The following is a 14510-nucleotide window of genomic DNA, read 5'->3' on the forward strand; positions in this document are numbered from 1 at the left end:
CGATGTTAAGAAATGGGCGATAGTTTGAAGCAACTGCCCTGACTACTTAGATATGATCGGCGTCACAGGCGTTTTATAACAGTAATTCTTGATTTGAACAATAAAATGGAAACGCAAGCGAATAGGATCAGCAGATCTGCACTTTCACAGTCACTTTGTTTGTTTTGATCGTTACCAATGGCGGCGACTTGTTCTTCTTAAGTATCTATCCATCGAAACTGCCGATGGGTAATGGCGGCATTAATTTATCGCCATCCACGCCCTCTTAACACCTCTCGCTTTCTATAGTCGTTCGATCCTCCTGTAGGATAGTTAAGTAGTCGTTCAACAATAGCGTCGATCTATTGGTAACGATAAAACAAACTGACTGATTTCAGCGGTCCATAACTCCCGTGTTTTTGTTCTCATCTGGTATAGAATATCATGTCTCGTAATATCATGGACGCCTTTGACGCTGGAATGAGTTCTTTTTGCTATCCTGGTGCCCACCAATCTAGATAGTCGACGTACCGGCCCCTGAGATGTGCGCAGTTCTTATTCTGATAGTTGGTGAACCCAAGCCGGGGTTTTAGGACCACGAGTCATCCACTTAGGATCATGCTTTTCTAGGTGGTGGTATATGCTGTTGCCTCTACTATTACTCTAACTAAATTATTGTAAGACATTTCTGTGGTGGTGGTGGCTGTCCAGTGGTGGTTCTGGCCTCATGTTCTGTAGTGGTGATTGTTGCTGTGGTGGTGGGTTCTGTAGTGGTCTTCTGCTGGCACTAACACTGGGTTCTGTAGTGGTGGTTGTCTAACCTGTGGTGGTGTGGTGGGTTCTGTTCCTAACTCTCCGTTCCAACTCACGTGGTGTTGTTCCCATTATTGGTTCTGTAGTGGTGGTTATCTCCTCTGGTGGGTGGTAACTACCTGGGTTCTGTAGTGGTGGTTGTTGTTGCTGGTGGTGGTGGTGGTCCAGGTCACCCAGTGTGGTTCCCAGTCTATATAATTAAAGTCATTACGCAGACATTTCTACGTAGGCTGATGAAGTCCTGTAGTAATATACTCGTTCCTGCCTGTTGGTTGGTGGCCTGTAGACTCTCCTAGTTTTTTTTTTTGTAAACGTTGATTCTGAATCCATGTTAGTTTTGACTGAGTTGACCATTTAATAGTCTTTATTTATCGTGAAGTGGTCCACCTCCCTTTCTGCCCCTTCTGTCTTTGTGAAACATCTGATAACCCGTTATTTCAAATTCTGACCTAAAATTTCTATTAGCAGTGTAGTGGTGGTTGTTGTTGCTGTGGTGGTGGTGGTGGTGGAGGTTTCTGCAGTGGTGGTTCTGAAGAAATAAAAAAAAATAAAGGAATCGTTAGGACGTAAGATATTTGCGATCTACGAATAAACACAGGCTGATGAAGGTACAACGCAGAAGGGTGATTCTACTCTTCACTGGTCCTGAGACTCTCCCATCCCTCTTTTTTTTGTCACTTACGTGCATCCCGGTTGCGGCATAAAGGTGAGTTGGGCAGACCATCCCCTGCGAATATTATTACTTATCGCCCTGAAGTATAAAACCATCTCTTGACCGGTTCCAGTGAAGGTCTGGCCTGCAGTGATGTCCGTGCCACAATACCTGCAAGGAGGGAAGATTGAGTGGTCAACAGTGTCGGGACCCAGAAAACGAACAAACAGAAGAATGACCATAACAACACAGGCGTTAACATCTGACAGGACAAACACTAGCAAGGAGGGTAACAGATATACAACAGTGTAAACATCTGATAGGACAAACATTAACAAGGAGGGTAACAGATATACAACAGTGTAAACATCTGACAGGACAAACACTAGCAAGGAGGGTAACAGATATACAACAGTGTAAACATCTGATAGACAAACACTAACAAGGAGGGTAACAGATATACAACAGTGTAAACATCTGACAGGACAAACACTAGCAAGGAGGGTAACAGATATACAACAGTGTAAACATCTGATAGGACAAACACTAACAAGGAGGGTAACAGATATACAACAGTGTAAACATCTGATAGGACAAACACTAACAAGGAGGGTAACAGATATACAACAGTGTAAACATCTGACAGGACAAACACTAACAAGGAGGGTAACAGATATACAACAGTTTAAACATCTGACAGGACAAACACTAACAAGATTAACAGATATACAACAGTGTGAACATCTGATAGGAAAAACACTAACAAGGAGGGTAACAGATATACAACAGTGTAAACATCTGATAGGACAAACACTAACAAGGAGGGTAACGAGGAGGGTAACGGAAAACAGATACCCAGACCCAGATACAGAAAACAGATACCCAGTAGGCGTGGTCAGAGTGTGTGGATGACCATTCAAAAGACTCTGAACATGTGACGTCAGTCGTGACGACATGCTATAAGCGAATAACTGAACAGAGAAGTCACTGTGGGAGTGTCTTAAGAGTGAATCACGAATAGCAGGAGAAGTAAACAATACAACATAATGAGCGAGCCAATGGTTGTTGACAGGAAGTATTGGCTACTGGTTATGTAGAAAATTAAGGCGTGTCAAGGATGTAGGTCCGCCTCGAGCAAAGAAAAATGTGACCTAGAAGTCGGTGGTATAAGCAGACTGAGCCTTGCTCTCGCTTCAAGCAGAGCTGCTCTACTCACTCAGCTGAGAATGGCTGTTGTGATCTTAATCGTGAGTAGAAATTCGAGGATCTAAGGGAAACCGACTGTATTGTCCTGGAGATTATAATGTAGGAGATGTGTAGTAGGATTGTGAGTGGGACAGGATTGTGATTATTTTATTGCGATGTAAAGCAAAGGTAAAACCACTGGGTGTGGTATAATTTGGTGTTTCCGTGAATTGTAGTAGATTATACTATAGGAATGTATTATTAGGAATTGTGAGGAGAGTACATAATGATTGTGATGTAAGCAGAGAGATACAAACCACTGCTTGTGGAATGACGAGTGTTATTATTATTGGCAACAACTGGGCACATATTGTAGTATTATGTTTAAGGCATGTCGTTTGTCATATGTTGTATCCATTGCTGAATATGCCAGTGTTATGATCGTCTGAGCATAGAATATTGCGTAAGGAAATTACTTTCATTTAATTTTAAATAAATGTATATTTTCTTTTTCCCTTGTTTATCCCCGAACACCAGTCTCCAATAACAACTTAAAGCCGGATCACGCTACCAGGGATACGAGACGGTGAGATCATTTATGGAGTAATTAATGAGTGATAAAAGAGTTGTTTTAATACACGTTGATGCAAATAAAATAAAATATAAAGATACAAATAGAAGAAAAGGAGGGTCCAAAAACGGTCACCATCGTGCAAGTTTAGTGGCACAAAGGAATATCGCTAAACTAAACTTGTTACGTAATAATTAGAAGTGAATACGCCTTGTAAGAGTAACAGCAGCCTTGCTCGCCGTCACGGGGCAGGTAGGCGAAGGCTGGTGGTAGCGTGCTGGCCCCGCATTCACCGCGTGATGGACGACGCGGGTTCGAATCCAGCGCTACCACCTGTGATTTTTCAGTCACCGCCGAGTGGCTGAAGATTACCCACATACTGACCTGAAGACCACCCATCAACCCTGACTCTAGAGGAAACCGTCCAAGTGAATTAAGAACGAACTCCGCGGGGCAACATGAGCACAAGAAATGATGGAGCCACTATAAAACACTTGCCTGCGCTATGACGGGCTGGGGCCGACTACCATCCAGGCCCCTCAAGAAAGCCTACCGGCGTTATAGGCGTACACGTACAAAAAAAAAAGCCAGAGCGAGCAGGGTCTTTGTATACTCACACTTCACCGTTGTACAAGTTGTCGGTTCTGATCTCCAGACCATCAAGTAGCAGCACGTCTCTGTAGTCGAGCCGCAGTAGGGATTCTTTTCGTACAGTAAAAGTCTGAGAAGGTCACCAGCACGTGGCACACGGAGCCGCAATCCACTTGACGCACTGGACTGCCGGGGCAGGGAGAACGGAACAGAGGGTGAACAGACAACACCACACAAAGGGAGCCTGCCCACCCACACTGTGTCTGGCTTCAGTACAAGACACACACACACAAACAAATCTCTCTCTCTCTCTCTCTCTCTCTCTCTCTCTACCTCTCTCTCTCTCTCTCTCTCTCTCTCTCTCTCCTCTCTCTCTCTCTCTCTCTCTCTTCTTCTTTCTTCACCAACGTTGTAGTGCGAGAATGGAATAAGCTCCACCTTCAGTGGTTCAGTGTAACACGATTGACTCCTTTAAAAACAAGCTCGATCGTCACTTCCTTCAACTTAATGTCAACTAGAAAGGAAATGCAACGTTTAGGAGCCATCTGACTAATGTAGAAGCACTTAGGTTTAGGACAGGCCACCTAGTCTGGACCATGGGGGTCTGTGTGTGGTCTGATTTTATATGTAAATCTATAAATCTTTCACTCACTATTTGGGTAGTTGCTTGGATAGCCCGGCGAGGTGAGGAGGCCTTCCTGAGTTACTTCTCTCAGTGCAGGGATTCGTCAAGTCGTCTGTGGAAGACGAGGTTTGTGTCAACAGTTATGCCAAAACAGCCGGATTTTGCATAATCCACTAGAAAAGAACGATTATATAGTCACTGGATCATTCCAATTTTTCAAAATGGTTCGCTGAGCAATAGATATGATTTAATGAGGAATTCTTGGACTACACTGTAATTGAAGGTTGAACTGTTATCCTCTTCTATCCCAAGAGCCAAGCTATCGTAAGGTGCTTCCTCACTACAGAGGAACAAAGAAAACAAGTATTCTGAGAGCTCCAGAGACAAGGTGTGCAAAGCGGCGGCCAATCACCGTAGTAGTCTCCTGTCACTGTCTGACAGTTGGCCCCTGAGGTGCCCGAGGCAAACACAAGCGCAGCTTTTTCCATAAAACCCGCCGTTCTGGCAGAGGTCGGCGTTCACTCCGCAAGCAGCAAGCCACTTATCTATAAAAAATGAAAATTGTTGATCATTTTAGTTGGTGTCGACGGTCAAATTATTTAATACTAGTACCTTACCATATGCATACATGTTTGTTTCCTATCGCGATGGGATTTTTTCATCATCCAATTCAAACCGCATGGTAAGTGCATGGATACTTCGCCGATGGAAACGGTTCGAAAAAGTAATGGTGGTTGAAGCCTGGCGAGTGTTAAAATAGGAGCGATATAAACATTATTTGTAAAAAAGATCAATTCCTACAATAAGTCCGAGTAAGCAAACGTGCTCATTTTTCAGTATAGGAAGGAGTTCAAGTCACAGACAGGAGGAAATACAGACCAAGGAAGGCTGTTCCAGACATTATCAAAGAGAGGGACGAAGGAATGAAAATGCTGGTTAACACTTGCATAAGGGATTTGGCTCGGATAGGGGTGAGCAAGAGTTCAAAGTTGTGTGAGGCCGCGGAGGGGAGGAGGCATGCAGTTATAGTCTGTTCAGAGCATGAAGTCGGTTCAGGGTGGAGCTGGTATCGTCGCTTACCTCGAGCCATCCTGCCAAATCAACCTTCGTACATGCGTCTTTCTCTTATTTCCCATCCCTGTGCTATTTGTGATATTTTATATATTCTGTATATAGTAAAGGAAGCTACATAGTACAATGAGTGTCGATGTTTAGGATTATAACAACGAATTGTATAAATTCTATGACATGTGGCAACGATTTTTTCCCATATTGCCACGTTTTGGTGGTGGTGGTGGCGGTCGGCGTGTCCCCTTAGGTCCCTCCCCCGGGTCGAGAGGGAGAGAGAGATAAACATGTGGGTTGTGGGTGGGTAAGTAGGGAGACGGTGCTAATCGGATAATTGGCGGTCGAACTGGCATTGCCTGCACTCATGGGAATTCAGAATCTGCCACACCTTGAACCGACTTCATGCTCTGAACAGACATTTTTTTTATAGCATGCCTCCTCCCTCGCAGTCAGGATGAAAATATCGGTAGGAAACAGAGAGGCAACACTGCTGCGGAATGTAAATGATTGAGACCAGGGCGTATTTAGGACCTTGAAACATTGGGGCTATGGGCGTATTTTAAAACATTTCGTCGCCCAAGTTCACATATTTGACATGGCTTTCGTAGGAGCTGTAGGCCTTTCCAGGGTAGTTTTATGACCCTGGTGGTAGTTTGACCCTTCTTCTGTGCCATGAACCTTAAAAACACTTATGAAAACCAGATTGATCCCCTTTGACCTTTAGAAATAGTTGATGTGAGAAGCGATGGTGTCTTAGCCCAGCTCAAAATGTTGGTGGTTGGAGCGCGAGAAGCGCGGAGTTTTAGGTAATTCTGAGGCCTCCTGACAAACATTAGGGACAATTTGTGTTATTGTATTTAGCAGTAACGCGGAAAATATGGCAAGTGTGTCATAACAAGACTTTCAAGGTAATGATCAAATTATGGTAAAGCATAACCACATTTAAGTGGTTAAGACTGATGTATCATACACATAAACCTCAAATTAAAATTTGTTCTTTCAGATACGTTTACTGCAGAGAACAGGGCACTAAAAACTGATAAAAAGCAATTGGCCGTGTTTACAATATATCATAGAAAAATAACGAACATTAAGTGAGCATCAAGTAATTAGCAATCAGAAACTAACATTTTTCACAAATTCATCGTTTTTATTGAATTTATTCCGTTACCAAGGAGATTGAAAATGGCAACTCAGCACTCTTACACTTAACTCTCTTGTTTTTTGCCCGGAAAAAAATTGTACGTGAAATTAGAACTCCAACACGTTCAATATAAACCCCTTATAAATAGGAAGATTAAGCAATTCATTTTGTAAATTATAGTAATATTAATGGCAGCCACAACTTAAGGGAAGAACTGGATAAGGGAAACTGGATAAAAAAATACTGTGCCACATGTACTTACTTACATTAGAGTTTCATTGTTTGTCGCTTCCACTGACACGCCTTTCTTTAAACCAATAGGTGGCGATAGGCCAAATTTGTGGCTCTACGTGTGCCAACGACGTGTACTACCAGACGGGCCACATTTTTGCCATGATATAAACCCCAAAATAGATGGATGCATAACCGAAAATAGATGATAGATGATGCAATGCGTTGATATATATTATGAAATGGTTTGCGTGAGTGTTGATTTTTTCTCATTTTTCGCTTAGATGGAAGGCCTTAGAAACATGATCATACCACGATTTCCGCTGGCGCTGGCGTGGTTCTCATATTTCCGTGGTTTTCTGACACGTCCACGATCTTCCAAAGCTACGGTAGATTTCACCGAAGGACGACGGTATTACTCACCATCATCATCATCAGCAGCAGCAATAACAAGAAACAAATGAGAACCACGCCAGCGGAAATCGTGGTTTGACTGAAGATCGACGGAAAATTTGCCCAGTGTAATAGTAGCCCCTTAATTACTCATATATCATACTCACTGATGCAGCCGTACATGGTGTTGGCCAATAGTATGTCCCTGTGAGAGAGTCCCGTGCGCTGGCCGATGAGCTCCTGCGCCAAGGGATATACGGTGGCGATGGTCGTCTTGCCGTTGTTGGTGAAGCCCTGAAAAATGTGTCAAGGGGAGAGTCTGCTGCGGGGAGTTAAGGGCCAGTTCGACAGTCCAACACTCTGAGCCGATTTCACAGTCCAACACAGTGTCTTCGTAACAGCCCGAACCAAACTATAGAATCCCATACAATCCAAAATGGTGAGGTCTTCGATGCCACACTAAATACACAAGACTTCTCCAGTATAGTTTCATAAAATTTGTGAACTTAAATATAAACACCAGACACTATACAAGGAAATTTCGAAGGCTCTGGTATTGGTTTGGGAGCTTACGAACCCATCATGGGGAACTGTGAAACTGGCCCTCTGTCATTGTAAGCGCCCAAACCAAACCATATCCACTACAATGATCCGCTATTTCTACTCATTACATGATATACTAATTAAGAGATTTCCTGTGTAGTTTCCTAAAATTCCCTCCACCTTTTTATATCAACTAGAGCTACAAGGAATTTTCGTCGTATTTTGTGTTTGGTTGGGGAAAAGGAAAGTTTGGTTTAGTCGGCGCAACATCTATGGTCATATGCCGGATAGAGACAGGAGGGGGAAGGAATTATAGAAGGGAACAGACCCCAGGAGACGGGACACAACCCCCGATTAATACCTGGTACCCATTCACTGCTGGGTGGACAGGGGCGTAGGGTATCAGAAAAGCCGCCCAAATTTTTCCACTCCGCCCGGGAATCGAACCCGGGCTCTCTCGATTGTGAGCCGAGTGTGCTAACCACTGCACCACGAAGCCCCCGTTTGGTAGGGGAGCTCGCAAACTTGCTGTATTGGACTGTAAAACTGGCCCTAAGACGACGAGACGTTTTACAATAGGGGAGCGTATAGTCATCATGGTAAGAAGGAAACCATACTCATGCAAAGTCCCTCACCGTAGAGCCGTAGTGCATGTCGGATGAGTAGTCGTATGGTATGCCGTAGGTGTTGACCACTGACGTGCTGTGCTTATTGAAGTTGTTTTCCTTGCCAGTTTGGATGTTGCCATAATTGATGACCACATAGTCGTCACGGTCGGGGCGACTCTGCTCGTGCACGAACCCAATGGCGTGGCCGATCTCATGGGCGACAATGCCGAGCTGACCCGCGTCGAGGAGAACGATGTTATTAAGACTTTGTCAAGCCTCTGGCAACTAAATTACTACACACACACACACACACACACACACACACACACACACACACACACACACACACACACACACACACATAATAACTACCATTATTTTTGTTATTGTTATTCATCATTATCTCATCTATTATTATTACTATTTATTATTTAGTTATCAATGGTAATGTTTTTGTGGTGCTGTCATCTTCTGTGCAAACAGCTGCGACTCCTGAATTTCATTTACTTTCGTATGGTTTCTTAATAGAGGAAGGTTTTAGGAGAAGACTTCATGGGAAGGTTTAATGCAAGGAATCAGCAGAGGCATGGAAAGACAGTTAAACCAAGTGGCATAAGTTTTAAATGTTGAGGGAACAGAGTATGTCATGGGAGCAGAACCAGTGTAGAGTGAGCGGTATTGGGGAGTGCAGTATGGTAACTATATAATTTATTGTGTTACGACATAATATTACCATAGTGTACTTACTTCTTTGCAGCCACTTCCAATGGAAATGTCTTGTCCATTCTGGGCCAACATGCCGACATACGACCAGCATCCAGACCCTTCAAAAAACCTGACGTGCCGTTGAGCGAGGTTGGACGTGAGCTGGAATCTGATGCAGGTGTTTTGCTCCCAGTGAGCAATCGCTGCATTTATGGCAGCCACAGTGACGGCTGAGTCCGAGGTGAAAACCGAAAACAATTTTTTTTATGGTATAAAGAAAGAGACTGGTTGTGTTACTGAACTATCGTATACAATCGAGATTTATAGTTCAGGTTCTTTTGAGTATGTTAACACATCTCGATAGTAGGCCAAATACTCTTCGGTCGGCATTACAAGACACTTTCGCTTCTCACATCATCTATTTCTAAAGGCCAAAGAGTGGGTCAGTCGGGTTTTAATGAGTGTTTCTTGAGGATCACGATACAGAAGAAGGGTCAGACTACCACCAGGGTCATAAAACTACTCCTGGAAATGCCCACAACTCTTACGAAAGCCTTGTCAAATATGTGTTTTTGGGAGGCGAAATGTCTTGTAATACGACCCTAACCTGTACGCTCGTCTTTGTCTGTTTGTGAATGGAAACATAATTTTTACATACAGTCGGTAGTGTCGAGGTAGTAGGGCACGGTGGGGAAGCCGCCCTGTTCAGGCCAGCGCGCTGAGAGGTCTGCAAGGGCCTTCCTCTCCCTGACCGCTCGCCACTGGCTCTCCGTCAAGACCATGTCTCCTTCAAAGACTTGGTGGCCGTTCACAACACTAGGATTGGTTTCCATGAAGTCTCGTGTCTTAATGAAAAAAACAGAGGAAAGAATAAAAGAATATTCGGAATAGCTGACAGGAAGACAAGAGTGATGAAACTATGTATTGCGGAGTACTTACGTATTCATTGTAATTTTATTCAGACTCACCAGATCTCTCATTTCTGCTTTGCCATCCGGTCCATCGTGTCCTTTGTCATCACTCCCCTATAGAGAGAAAAAATATATTTACATTAGTGCAATATAAAGGTGAAGTTAAAGCTGGGTGCATCCACTATAGCTGAGCGTGGCTGCGGTGCTCAACTCCATCGCTTCCTTTGAGCCTGTGGTGGGAAGCTATGTCTATATACACCAAGTCAAGTCATACGCAGCTTTGTGGGAGGAGACACGGCCGAGGCGTGGTTTATGCGTGACACTACTTGGAGCCAAACTATAAGAGAATTATAGAGAATGTAGAAACAGGGATTTAGAGAAAACGAGGAAAGGCGGACTAATTTAAATCAGTCACTTCAACATGCCCTCCCTCACACCCCACACCGCCGTTTGTAGGCATTGAAATTACAGTCACGCACAATAAAGACGTATTTTTTCGTCAGTGGCTTGCCTGAACACGCTGTGAAAGAAGGCGAGAATGCACAACCAGAGTGCACACACGGCCCCAACTTAGTCACCACTGAACTGGCGGATATTTTTTTTTTTGGCTCCAAGTGACGTCATCCCGCTGCTCCGCCCCAAAACCGCCTCCTGCGCGTACCGGTCGCAGCTTTGAAGCAGAGTGACTTGACTTGGTATATATAGACTTAGGTAGGAAGAACTCATTACCGGGGACACGGGCCAGTATGAAGCCCGGTATTGCCACAGTTTATGTTCACCAGGTGTGCCCAGGTAATCATTTCTCGATCAGCCCGAAAATAAGGATGAACAGCTGGGAGGAAAAAGTTGGAAAGTTTCGTTTAGTCGGCGCAACATCTGTGGTCATATGCCGGAAAGAGACAGGAGGGGAAGGAATTATAGGAGAAGGGAACAGACCCCAGGAGATGGGACACAACCCTCAATTAATACCTGGTACCCATTCACTGCTGGGTGGACAGGGGCGTAGGGTATCGGAAAAGCCGCCCAAATTTTTCCACTCCGTCCGGTTGTGAGCCGAGTGTGCTAACCACTGCACCACGAAGCCCCCAACAGCTGGGTGGGTTGAACGCGTTCTGTCCGGGCTGGGATACGAACCCGGGTCCGCAGATTCATAGCTAAGCACGCTAACCACTGCACCTGTAAGTGGAGTTCAGAGGAATAAATAGGTGAGGAAATCCAGTGCCACACAAAGGTTATATGTGCACATTAGGTTTCTCCTTTGCCTTATCTGCTGCTTAGAGTGATCCCTGGTGGATAACCCACTGCAGGGCCTGAGGCTTCTCCGCGACAGTAGGAATTTGATTTGTCTGATTATTATTATTATTATTTTTTTACATCTTGGTCTATAGCGCCGGTAGGCTTTCTTGAGGGGTCTGGGTGTCGGCTCCAGCCCATGGACGCAGGCAAGTGTTCATAGTAGCGTCAACTGATCTTGGTTCATGCTGACCCCCGGAGCTCATTTTTTATTTCCCTTGAAAGTTGTAAAGTTTGGTTTAGTCGGCGCAACATCTGTTGTCATATGCCGGAGAGAGACAGAAGGGGAAGGATTTATAGGAGAAGGGAACAGATCCTAGGAGACGGGACACAATCCCCGATTAATACCTGGTACCCATTCACTGCTGGGTGGACATGGGCATAGGGTATCAGAAAAGCCGCCCAATTTTTCAACTCCGCCCGGGAATCGAACCGAGCTCTCTCGGTTGTAAGCTGAGTGTGCTAACCACTGCACCACGAAGCCCCTATTATTTCCCTTGAACAGTTCCTCTAGAGTCAGGATTGATGGGTGGTCTTCAGGAAAGCATGTCGGTAGTCTTACGCCACTCGGCGGTGACTGGAAGATCCCAGGTGGTAGCGTCGGATTCGAAGGGACATCATCCAGGACGCGGCGAATGCGGGACCGGCACTCTAACCACTCAGCCACCGCCTCCCCCTCCTTTGTGGTGTTTGTGATTCGTATATGAATGATATATAACTAAGAGTAAGCTGATAGGACGGTTATTTCTTATGTTAGATCTTTCTTTACTTTCAAAGCGCTTCGACGGTCTAGGGGTTAGCACGCTTATTTTTTTTTTCTACGTCACGGCCTATTGCGCCGGTAGGCCTCTTCCCGGTGGGCCCTGATGGTCGACCCAGCCCGTTCTGGCGCAGGCGAGTGTTTATAGTGGCGCCATCTTAAATTGGCTCATGCTGCCCTCCCGGAGCTCGTCTTTAATCCTAGAATCTAGAGTCCGGGTTGATAGGTGGTCTTCTGGACAGCATGTGGGTAGTTTTAAGCCACTCGGCGGCGGCTGAAAAATCCCAGCTTGGTGGCACCGGGTGGGGATTGAACTCACGTCCTGCTGAACGCGGCGCCATCACTCAGTCGACTCAGCCACCGCCTCCCCATGAATCCGCGTACCCGGTTTCAAATTGACTGGGCAGTCGGCGCACAACCCGCCAAGCTGTTTATTCTCCTTTTCGAGCCCAAAAATTGGGTACCTGGGAAGGTAAATTGTGGTTAACCGTGTAGTAGCGACGGGCCAAATTTGTGGCTTTACCGTGTACCAGCGATGGGCCAAATTTTTGCCATAATATAAACCCCCCAAAATAGATGATGAATAAACTGATCACAAATGCTTTGATACATATTATGAAATGGTTTGCGTGAGTGATGTTTTTTTCTCATTTTTCTCGTTTAGAGGGACCTTTAAGAAACATGATTCCCGCAGCCACCACCGGGTTTACCTGGATGTCATACTGGCCCGAGGTAATGGGACCCCCCCCACTACTGGCACAAGGGCCAAGGTGACGGCCTCCGCAGGTAGGGCGATTTCTCCTAACGTTGCCTTTTCTGTATATATTGGTGCCTGCATGTCGCAGTCTTATGGATTCTTTTATGATGATTTTATGAGAAAAAATCGATGTTTTTATACCATTCTCCAGCTTTTATTTGCAAAAACTCGACACTCACTCCATCTTTCTCGGAAGTTTTCCACACCCGGGGTGCGACGCGCACCGCGGGTGTGCCCCAATGACTGATTGATACACAGCGAGGTCCGAGGGGGGATGCTTCCTGAAGAAGTCATTTGTGTCCTCACACTCTGTGTCCTCTTCTGTCTCAAATATCACCAAGGAGTAGCTGAGCATACTCTTATCATCTTTTCTTTCATTTACTGTTGTCATATCCTTTAAAAGGTTACAAGATATATTACATTATACAAGTTCTTAACACTGCCTAGAGCTTCCGACCTTAGGCAGGGATGAGAAATGTCTTAATTGGATTCCACTTCAGGTGACGTCCAAAAGAGGTGTCTTAATGGATCCTGTTGTTTTTGTATCCATTTTTTTAAACGTTCGCAGTCCACACGGATTTACATTTTGTTGAGCATCATTTATTTTGTAAACTTCATCTTCTTTTCCCAATCGAGGCATACGTTGTTAGGATACTGCCGATTATCTAAGTACCGGTACTGGCGGCACTAAGTGTACTGGGCCCGAATTTACAATTAATCTTGATCTTTAACTTAAAAGTTCCAATGAATCTCGAGTTTAACTTATAGCTGAGCTTAAATGAAAAAAATAAGTTCAACTTCACTCAACAGCTGATCCAGTATGAAAATTTGTCCTGGCAAAAGATGTATTTTTCAAATTGCAGAACTGCAACACTTCAGTGACTGAATATGCAGTAATAGTACTTTATCAATGTTATATGATGATATACTTCAGAAATATGGGCATAATAAGGTAGTATTTATAAAATAAAGGTTACGTTTATCATCCGCGCAAGGTGATATTCTTTTTTTTTTCTCTTGAATGTAAACACGGACACGCGTTCCTGTTCGTCTTCCTCATTCCTGCATCACCCACCCTCTGACGAAGTAATCATGGAAAATATTGCCGCTTTCACTTCTCCCAAGCGGAAAAGGGGAGTGAATTGGAGAGACTGCCACACTCTACACATAGTAGAGGGAAGGGAGTCAACAGATACCGTCTGCAAGGGTAGCCACTGTCCCCTAATAGATGACATGAGTCCGGTGGCATACGATGATCCTCAAACATGCGTTTGAGGCCACTCTCACGCCAAATACGAGCATCATGAGTGGACCCAGGCCAATTAGCTACAACATTAAGAATATTATATTTGGCATCAAACACTAATTGTGTGTTTATGCTATGGAAATTCTTCCTGTTGACATGGTCTGCTTCATATTCCCTGGGGGCCAGTATCCTGACATGCGTGCAATCTATTACACCAACAATGCCAGGGAAGTTTGCAACTTGCACAAATTCTTGTTGTTTATCTCGGATTTCAGGGACGGTGCGAGGAAATCGAATGAATTGGACAAGTATGGCTAGTTGTGTAAGTGCCTTGAGGGTATTGGTGATCGCTTTGCTTACTGACGACTGTGATGGACCAAGATCATCACTGTTACAAATCTGCATTTTCCCCGTTGCTAAATAACGCAGTGTAAT

At 44.6% G+C, this 14510-nt stretch overlaps 1 protein-coding gene across 2 annotated transcripts in view; it reads right to left on the bottom strand.

The window, feature by feature from the left end:
- Positions 1-7620: 7620 nt before the first annotated feature.
- LOC126991293 (blastula protease 10-like) overlaps positions 7621-14510 on the bottom strand; it is a 30979-nt gene continuing 24089 nt past the window's right edge. For both annotated transcript variants that reach the window (XM_050850072.1, XM_050850071.1), the window contains 4 exons: positions 10077-10133; positions 9767-9953; positions 9151-9338; positions 7621-8634 (listed from right to left, as the gene is read on the bottom strand). In XM_050850072.1, the coding sequence (XP_050706029.1) occupies positions 8413-8634; positions 9151-9338; positions 9767-9953; positions 10077-10133 (654 nt within the window). In that variant the 3' untranslated portion in view covers positions 7621-8412. The remainder of the gene's footprint in view (positions 8635-9150; positions 9339-9766; positions 9954-10076; positions 10134-14510) is intronic.

Source organism: Eriocheir sinensis, unplaced genomic scaffold (assembly GCF_024679095.1).
Source record: "Eriocheir sinensis breed Jianghai 21 unplaced genomic scaffold, ASM2467909v1 Scaffold257, whole genome shotgun sequence".
NCBI lineage: Eukaryota > Metazoa > Arthropoda > Malacostraca > Decapoda > Varunidae > Eriocheir > Eriocheir sinensis.